Source organism: Otolemur garnettii, unplaced genomic scaffold (genome assembly GCF_000181295.1).
Source record: "Otolemur garnettii isolate 467f Iridium unplaced genomic scaffold, OtoGar3 scaffold00063, whole genome shotgun sequence".
Lineage (NCBI taxonomy): Eukaryota > Metazoa > Chordata > Mammalia > Primates > Galagidae > Otolemur > Otolemur garnettii.
The window spans coordinates 905,012-914,974 of NW_003852458.1; the positions used below are offsets into that span (position 1 = coordinate 905,012).

The window sequence follows — 9,963 nt, forward strand, 5'->3', positions numbered from 1 at the left end:
AGACAGACAGTAGGAGGAATCAGACAGACAGACAGTAAGGGGAGCCTGGAGCCAGACAGACAGTAGGAGGAATCACACAGACAGACAGTAGGGGGAGCCTGGAGCCAGACAAAGTCAGGAGCGCGGCATCCCATTCAGAAGAGGCGACACGTCCTCTGGATTTGGCCTTGGAGGCCTTCACAGCAGCAGCTGCTGTGGGCTGGGACAGGCTAGAGGAGTCTGCCACTGCAGCAAAGCGTGGCTGTGACTAGACCAAGGGCACTTGAGGACGCCAGAGTCTGACAGGCTCAAAGGAGTGTTCTCAGGCACGAGGGAGGCAAGGCCTCCCAAGCCAAGGAAGACACGAGCATGAACATCAGCCTACATTTTTGAAAATACTATGAGAATTGGGCAAAAAGATTACACGAAGAGAAACTCCCCAGCCAAGACTGCGTGCTGCAGACCCGTACAGCAGCTACGTTTTCTTCTCCAGTGATGCCGAGTGGCCTACATATAGGAAACAACAAGGTAAGCGATGGGAATGATGCCATTTACATGGACGGTGGTGATCACACAAGAGGCAGCTGGAGCTGACGGTGAGTGAGAGCACCGGGCACAGTGCAGAGTGCAGAGCAGCCTGGCTGTGCACAGGCAGAAGGGGGCACACTGAAGTGGAGGCTAAGACAAGAAGGGCACCACGAGGCTGGAAAGATTGAAGGACAGCAGCGGGAAGCAAGACACCAGAGTTAGAGTCCAAGTTCATTCGGGGTGGCTGCAACGACCAAGGTTTTATCTTGAGACTAGGTGGCTAGATGATGACATCATTACAGTAGAAAAAGTTCAGAAATTGGACAGCTCAGGATAGAATGGCAAGTGAAGTTGACAAGGCTGGTAAGAGAACTTGGCTAAGCCAGGAACTTGGAAGCCAAGTTCCCCAGTGCTTGATAAAGGACGTAACTGCCTAGAAAATCATGAAGAAAAATGGAACAGGACGAGGGTTGCAGAAGCCTCTAAAGAAGAGTTTGGTCTCGGCACCCATAGCACAGTGGTTACAGAGCCAGCCACATACCCCAACACTTAGCAGGTTCAAACCTGGCCTGGGCCTGCTAAACAACAATAACAACAGCAACAACAACAACAACAAAAATAGCTGGGTGTTGTGAAGGGCACCTGTGGACCCAGCTACTTGGAGGGCTGAGGCAAGAGAATCGCCTGAACTCAGGAGTTTGAGGTTTCTGTGAACTGTGATGTCACAGCACTCTACCGAGGGCAACAAAATGAGACTCTGTCTCAAAAAAAAAAAAAAAGAAAAAAGAAACAAGAAAGAGTTTGCCAACAAAGAAGATTTCATTAAAAATCTATTTTTAAAAACACTAAATACAATGTACTAAATCTTATAGCTGAATTCTTAAAAATAATTAGAAAACAATTAAGACATTTCTTTAAAAAACTAAATCATATATTTATTTATATGCTTTAATGTAGTGAGAGAATAAACTATTATTTTTTTACACTGTAAAATGAATTAAACCACACATGTCAAAAATAAAAAGTCCCAGTAATCCTACCACCTTAATACAACTATTATTACAGTATTTTTAGCATAGTTATAATGATATTGTATATAAAATTTTACACTAATTGTTTTCCAATTAGTCATGCACATTTTTTAAGCCATATGCACTTTTCCATGTTAATTTTAACATTTGCATGATATTTTAACAAGGATATTTTTTAAAATTTATATCAGTTCTTACATTCTCATCTAATTTGGGGGCTACCATAAATTACACAGTCATAAATCAGCATGTATAAGTTTACATCTCCATGCCCAACCTGAGCAGTAAAAAATTAACAGTGACTGGGGCAGCACCTCTGGCTTAAAGGAGTAGGGGTCCGGCCCCATATACCAGAGGTGGCGGGTTCAAACCCGGCCCCGGCCAAAAAACTAAAAAAAAAAAAAAAAAAAAAATAAAAGTAACTGTGATCAGAAAGTTAGGAGAATAGCAGGCTTATTTTCAGATGCACCATCTCACCAGGTCACTGACAAACCAAAAGATTTACCTGGAAGAAATCTTACAAAACGTGGCATGAAATGAAATCTTGGGCAGCAGGGAGGACTATCTTCGAACAAAGGACCTGAAGCAAACAAGTGAAAGAGAAAGAAAACGATCAAACAGCCTTAAAAGCAAACATTGCAACTTATCTTCTAGGATATGATAACCACAAAAACTACCGCCAGAAGTAGGGACATAGAAAACACCACCATTTCTCTCCTGCTCTTCTAAATCCATCACTGTAACTGCCACAGGCACCCAGCTGAGACCGCAGGGAGACCACTGGGAGTCGGAGGGGGAAGCCCCCAGGAGCAACTATGTATAATGAAACTATTCTTCAAAAGTTCAAAAGCATCAAAGTTTGTATTATAATTGAACTATTAAATGATACAGTGTGCTTGTGTGTGAATTCCACCCCATTTTAATCAATATGCTAAAAAATTTGGATAAATATATTGCTTTGAAAACCATTCATCAGCATATTGCTTTAAAAATAAATAACTGTAGGGCGGCGCCTGTGGCTCAGAGGAGTAGGGTGCCGGCCCCATATGCTAGAGGTAACAGGTTCAAACCCAGCCCCCGCCAAAAAAATAAATAAGTAAATAAATAAGTCACTGCTTGCTGAAACACAAACATGTCCAAAAAAGTAACCTATTATTATCCAAGAACCAGGTATCAAGTCTTTGAATCTATCACTCTAGACCTGTGCTCACACACGTGTGTGTTAATGCCTAACTGAAGTTTTCTGTTATAATAAATTGTCATTTTAGAAAATTTTCTATGGTAAAGTTCACTAGACTTAAAATGTCAACTAATGATTTTTTTCCTAATAGACATAAATCAGGGTAGCTACTTATAATAACTGGTATCATCTTAGCAGGCACCACCAAACTGTACAAAGTAAAACCCGTAAGAACTTACTCATGTCAAACGATAGCAAGCATCTCTGTGAATAACAGTTTTCCCGGGGTGTTCAAAAATCAAAAGGAATTTCAACTATGTGCCCACCATTTTTATTAGAGTTTTCACATATAACATAACATCTTCTATAGGCACTACTCTTTTCTTTAAAACCATTATTTACCTTTAAGATTCCAGTCATATAATTCCAAAATATCTCTGAATAGGAACAGTGAAAAGAGTTCAAGCCCTTTCACACAAAAATTCTGAAAAATAAACCAAAATCAAATTACTATAGATCTGCAAATATATATGAACTGAACTTTCAAATTATTTGAGTCCAGGTATCTTAAAAGGTTGTCTGCTGAAACTTTACTAAAACTGTGCAATTTCCTAAAAAGGTTGGTAACTGTCCTACAACAGCTTACTAAATTTCAGACAAAAACGCCATTAGGATGCCTACAAAAATGTCAAGTTAGCTCTTTTCAGTGTACAGATAAAATTACGTGAAATTTAAAAACTAGTTTCAGTTATGTCATATTTTTCTAACCCAGTTTTAAAGTGTATCAAAATCTCCTGGGGACTTTTTGTTAATTCACATTACATGTACACACCTCTGGGCTTGAATAAGCCTTCCCCCACCCCACCCCACACATCCAGCCTCGCTGTCACAGAGTTACCCAAAGACAGAGGTCATTTGTATCCTAAAAGTTAAAAGTCTTGATGAAACTAAATCAAGGACTGAGAAAAACTGTAAAACTTTATACCAAATTTATTCCTGTAAACAAGCTAAACAGATGATATATATGCAAGTGGAATCTGTCTCATAATTCTTCCTTCCACTTGTTCTGCTTGGGGTTCATATATCACCCGGCATGATATCACGCCAGAAGTCATAAACTTTTACAATAGCAAATGAAGGCTTATGACCTTAAAATCCAAAAGGAAGCAAAAAAGCCCTTCTAAGCAGGAGGATGAAGAGGCAGCTCTTGTGCATCAGCCGTTTTTGAAAGGCAGGTAGGATGAACAAGACTTGCTCAGAATGAAATAGGTGCCAACTCCACATGCACGTCCTGCCCATCGATCCCCCTCCATCCTCCCTGCCCGTGACAGAGCTGTCCTATTATACAGGGTCCGCAGAAGCCAGAAGCTCCGGAAATCTACGCCATCTCCAACACAATGTTAAGTGCACAAGTTTGTTTGCTGTCTAGTTGTTATTTCTTACTGTGATTTGTTGACATCACTAAATTCAAGATCAAGCTATGAATCATTCTGAGATTCACATTAATCTTCCTTTGGAGTTTTAAATCTCTTGCATATATTTAGATAAATCTGCCGCTGAGCATCCGCAACGAAAAATAATTAGGAGAAATATGTAAATATATGTGAAGAAAAATGAACCAAGCATTGATCTTGTCATTGGAGATAAATAAGATTATTCCAACAGCTATCAGATGCAGTTTCACTATTCCAATTTCCTCTCTGATAATGGCCAGTAACCAAAATCTGTCCCCAACGTAAAACAAACTAGAAGCAGATGTAAAGTTAATATCAGCAAATGCAAGACCAGGAGAAAGGGTTTAAAAAATAGGTCAACGAGTTGAAAAATGACCTAGATTTTAATTTTGACACTAGAACTACATTTCATTGACCCTTTTGAAAATGATCATGATACTTGGAGTAATTCCAATGGCAAAAGTCACGTTCAATGCTTTAAAATGTAAGTGTGAAATAAACAAACAAACAAAAAAAAAACCACAACAAGCTGTTAAACAATCTTTTCCCTTACCTCAGGCATCATCTCTTCAATGAAATGGATGGTGTAGTCTATGTTGAATCTAATTACTTTACACAGTGGAATCTGCAATAAGAAGCGGGGGTCAGTTTCTCAATACCTCCCCGTGGGCTCATACTGCACACGTCTGCTACCTGATCCAGAAGGCCACGAACCACATGGGAGGGTTTCACCTTACTTAAGCTCTTAACAACACTGTACATGAAGCTCGACCACGACTGTGGATTTTAATGACAGAAACACAGTGGGCCCAGCCTCCACCAGACACCTGGACAAGGTTGGCTCTTAGCTAACAATATTTACAGCAACACCACAAACATGACAAGTATCCCTTAAAATGAAATATATCACCTCTAAAGAGTTAATAAAACCACAATCATAAACATTTCTTTTTCTGGAGTTTTAAAATCTTTGGCTTTTCAGGCAGATCAGAGATAGTGGCTGATAACTTATCAGCAGGGATTCACGGGTCTTTGAAGAGCACAATTCATGCTGCCTACCCAGCTCTTGAGCAAAAGCAATTGTGGTAATACTACTTTGATATAATAACAAATCATAATAAAAATAATAATGGCTAACATCTACTGAGCCAGACAGTGTTCTAAATGTTTCACAATATTCACTCCTGTAACCATCACAGCATCCCTATGAGATAGGTTTAATTACTATGCCCTTTACACAGTGAAGGAAACTAAGGCAGAGACTTATTAGGTACTGTACCAAAGGTCAGAGGTAGCTGATGAATTATCAATTCCTCCTCTAGACCCCAACTCTTAGACTCAGGAGCATACATTTCTCGTTATCTGTCCTAATATGCAAGGTCAGGTGTGAAAATGAAGGAAGGCTCAGCTTGAAATAAATCTACCTCTGTCTCATCATCAGACACTAGCCTAATGCCTACCACAATAGATTTTCTGTAAATATATTTTCAGATGAATGGAAGAATGAGAAAGGGAGGCAGGGAGGTTACTGTAGTGGCTTGACTAGTTATCTGGGGAAAATAATAGGCCCCAAAGTACTAGAGATGTGTTAAGGGAGATTTTCTGGTTGCTTAATCTGTCGGTAAGACAATTTTATACAGATGTAATCATTTCCACAAGCCATAGCAATCAAAAAGAAACAAATTTTAATTCCATTGACAAAAGAGATAGTAAGAAAAATAGTCTTATAATGCCATCTACTGGAAATCTTTGTCTCAGAAATTAAGTTCAGTTTAGGGGATTTTTCATTGTTTTTTTAAAGAAGAATGGTTAATTTGAGTGAAATTCATAATTAACTTTAATAAGGAATCCATTTTCAACCTATTTGAAATGGAGCTCTAAACAACCAAAGCAACTTGCTAAGGCCACTATCATTTTTAAGTTCTGCTTTATTCCTATAACATTTAAAAATATTTAAGAGTTCATGCATCATATTTATGCATGATTCAATATATTTTTAAAATATCTATTCTTTGCTAACAATTATGCTAGGTTCATACCGTGTTTCCCCCAAAATAAGACACTGTCTTACATTTATTTTTTCTCAAGAAGACACAGTAGGGCTTATTTTCAGGGGTGTTTTGTTTTTATTAAGTATAATACAACAATCTGCATTTATTCAAATACAGTTAAGTCATCTTCTTCTGGAACCTGACAGGTGGAGCCGACCTTGTTGGTGGGGCTGGCGCTAGTGATGCGTAAACACCTTTCCCCTAGCCATTCACACGTGCACAATAGGATGCCTGTCACCGCGATTACCACACACGCATCTGCACAAGTGCAAACAGCTGGGAGAAAGGAGCTGCAGCAGATAAAAGGTATTCCAGGCTTCCTTACCACTCTGCGCCGAAATGCATGGCATGGCTATGCAGCGTATCTGCATCACCAGGTCTTATTATCGGGGTAGGGCGTATATTTAACAAATGCATAGAAATCCTGCTAGGGCTTATTTTGGGGGTAGGTCTTATTTTCGGGGAAACACAGTAAGTAGGCCACAGGTCCTACCTTAAAAGGTAAAGATCTAGAAGAAGAAGGTATGGAAGGAAGTACAAATGATATACAATACAATGTAATTTCTAACTTTAATTAAGAGAAAGTAACTTTAAAAAGTATAGGAGGCAAAATGATGAAAGAGGAGGTAACATTTGAGCTCTCTTCAAAAATAGGAAAGAATTTTCAAGGTCATCCAGAAAAGTAAAGTTGAGGCAGAATAGGTGTTTACCTTCCAACAGGACAGAGAAAAGGGAGCTGGGAGAAGTCATTAAGCTGTTTAGAGAGAGAACACAGAGAAATAGAGAGAGGCCAGGCGAGTCCAGTGTGATCCTTATAAACCACGTTAAGGTCAGAGCTTATGGCTCTATGGCAATGAGAAACCGTTCAAATAGTTCGAGGCGGAGCCTATCACGGTTCATGTTTTAGATGAATCACTGGAGACAGTGTGGGAATGGCTGGTAGGGGAGCAAGGAAGACCAGAAGGACCAGGACGGAGCCTATAGCAATAGACCAGGTGCCAAACAATTTGAGGGAACACCAAGGAGGACATTTCAAAAGGCAATAGTCAGAGATATACATCACAGCTATAAATACCAAGCTGGTGAGGATCAGAATGCACATGGGAAGAAAACAGGGGTGAAACTAAATTACTCAGAGGAGGTCTTAGGAGTACTCAAGAGTCATGCAGAAAGAAAAAGGAAAAGTGTGAGCTTTACTCCTTGCTATCAGGTGCAAAAGCTCCCTGCAAGGTGATTCACTCAACAACAACCCGTTCCTTTTCTCATTTTAACTGAAGTCACTTTTTGGAATTCCTCCTTTGACCTCATCTCTTTATATGCACTTTATTTTCTTTTTGGGCTTTCTCAGACACACAGATTAGAAAGGTGGGATCTCCTTACCAACTAACCTCTAATCTCTAAGACTCAAAGAGAGCTTATCATTTTACTACACACTAGTCAACTGAGAAATGTGTTACTGCAAAGAACACCAGGACAGCTCCCAATCAATGCTGTCAAATAACATTAATGCCTACTATTATTTCTCAAAACGTATGTTTGAATACTTGAAAAGTAAGGAATATCACATGCTGACTGACACAAATTCCTATCTCATCCTAGAGAAAAACAAAACAAACAAACAACAGCCCTCCCTAAACCTCTACCTTCTAACTTACTACTTACAAGGGCTGGACCTAACCCAGGTATCAGCAAAGACACTGGAAGTGCAAAACCAGCTAAGCTGGGAAAGAAATGATCAGGGGTTTTCTCGCACTTTTAGAATGGTATCGAATACTGTGCAACCCTCATTAATGTCAAGTATTATAAGTAGTAACAAACATATCACATTTGGATAAAATTATCTCAGAATACTCTATACTTAGCCAATGATACTTTCAATCCACTTCAATTCAAAAAGACCTTAGCACTTGTCAGAATGAGATTTAGTGGAGCCTGTACCATTACCATCATCTGTGTGCCCTCTTGCTCATATTCCCACTCTAGCAAGAACATGAATCAGATCAGTAAAATGATTAGAAAGTTCTTTTTCTTGGGAGGCTATTACCAATTCAAGAGGTCTTTGATGGATCTAATTCCTCTGAACTGTAAAACATTCAGCTTAAAACTCATTATTTTAGAAAGGTCTCCAATGTAAGTGATAGGGTTCTTCATTATGGAGTAAAGTTCTCAAATTTTGAGAACTTGAGTATTTACATAAAAATACATATATGCTGAAGCCAGGAACTTTTCTGTCCTTTTATTTTATAATAGTAATGGCATTGATTAATTTAGCATTAGTGGCCTTTGGGGTACAAATCTTGGACTGAGACTTTAAAAAAAAAAATAACGTCTTCTACTCACTTTGTGTGAGCCTAAAATTGCTCTAAAAGACAAAAAAGGTCTATCTCTAAAAAACTATGCTTAATTCTCACTCAGATGGCAAGCATTGCTATCCTTAGTGAAGCTCAAAGAATCTCCTGCCCAAGGTCAAAAAATAATAATTAGCAGAAAGTTTCAAACCCAGCTTTATCTAAAATCTTTTCCAAAACAAGAAACGCCAGTATTTATTATGTGCCAAACACCATGATAAACATTCTCGACGTGTCATCTCGTTTATTTTTCACGAAAGTGGGTAAGACTGCTACAACTAATACCCCAACCTTACAGGTAAGAAAATCAAGGCTTATAGAGATTGAGATGTCCTATCACACAGCTAGCAAGTGGCATTCACTAATATTCAAACCCTGGGCTCTCTGAAAACACACTGCTATCCTTCTTTGATTAAGGTGATCCTAAAAGTCAAAATGAGATCTAGGGAATTAAGAGATAAGATAATAAATAATTTTAAGTACTTTCACACTAAGTTAGTTACGTGTATTTCTGAGCCCTCTAGGGGCAAAATAGAGAAAGCCATTAGGTGGGGGTGGGGACCAACTATAAGATGATGAGATTCAGTGTAACAAAGGATTTAAGTGTCTGAGACACACACGAGCAAGGAAACCATCAAAATTCAAAAGCCTCTTATTGCCTTTTCATAAAGATTATTTAAGAGTGGTCCAATATTACTGCCTTTTCTGTATTAGCGAACAGATGGTCCACACTGGAGGTAGATATACTATGCATCATCAAATGATTTTTATTTTTACATTTACAATGTAATCATCTCAAAGCAAATCCTCTAGGATAAAATATACTGTGGAATAAAGAAAATCTCATTAGGAAAACAATTGGTCTTAAATTAGCATCGCTACTAATGGAATCACATCTACTTATAAAGAGAAAAAGAATGACAGAAAGGGCCATGGGAAGGCAAAGATTTGAGTCTTTCTCTACTCTCCAAAGAAACAGAATTTCATGTGCTAACAGTAATAAAATGACTTTTCAAATTGCAGGTGTGATGTTAGGTCACCAAACCAGAAAAGATTAAAGAACATTCTATTTTCATGTGGATATAGCATAGCTATAATTAAGTCCTATAACAGAGGCTGGGTCAAGTACACAACTGGCTGAACATAGAGGTAAATTGTCCAGCATAAGCAGTGCAAGCAAGGAGCACACTGGACCCAGTTCAGACACTGTTGTAGCAGGACTGCTAGCATGGAGATGGAAAGAGTTTGACTCAGAGATACAAAACTTCCATTTGAACTGATTACCAACAAAGTAGCCCTGATACCTATATAAAAATATTGTGAATCCATCTGTCAATGTCTCTGAAAAACATGTGTCCTGAACAAGCTGTTTCTGTTTCTCTCTCTCTCTCT

At 38.7% G+C, this 9,963-nt stretch overlaps 1 protein-coding gene across 1 annotated transcript in view; it reads right to left on the minus strand.

The window, feature by feature from the left end:
- Positions 1–9,963, minus strand: part of DROSHA (drosha ribonuclease III) — a 127,781-nt gene that overhangs the window by 72,155 nt on the left and 45,663 nt on the right. The window contains exons 12-15 of the mRNA XM_012807049.2: positions 4,910–4,949; positions 4,726–4,823; positions 3,121–3,202; positions 2,044–2,118 (exon numbers count right to left, since the gene is read on the minus strand). Coding sequence (XP_012662503.1) covers positions 2,044–2,118; positions 3,121–3,202; positions 4,726–4,823; positions 4,910–4,949 — 295 coding nt within the window. The remainder of the gene's footprint in view (positions 1–2,043; positions 2,119–3,120; positions 3,203–4,725; positions 4,824–4,909; positions 4,950–9,963) is intronic.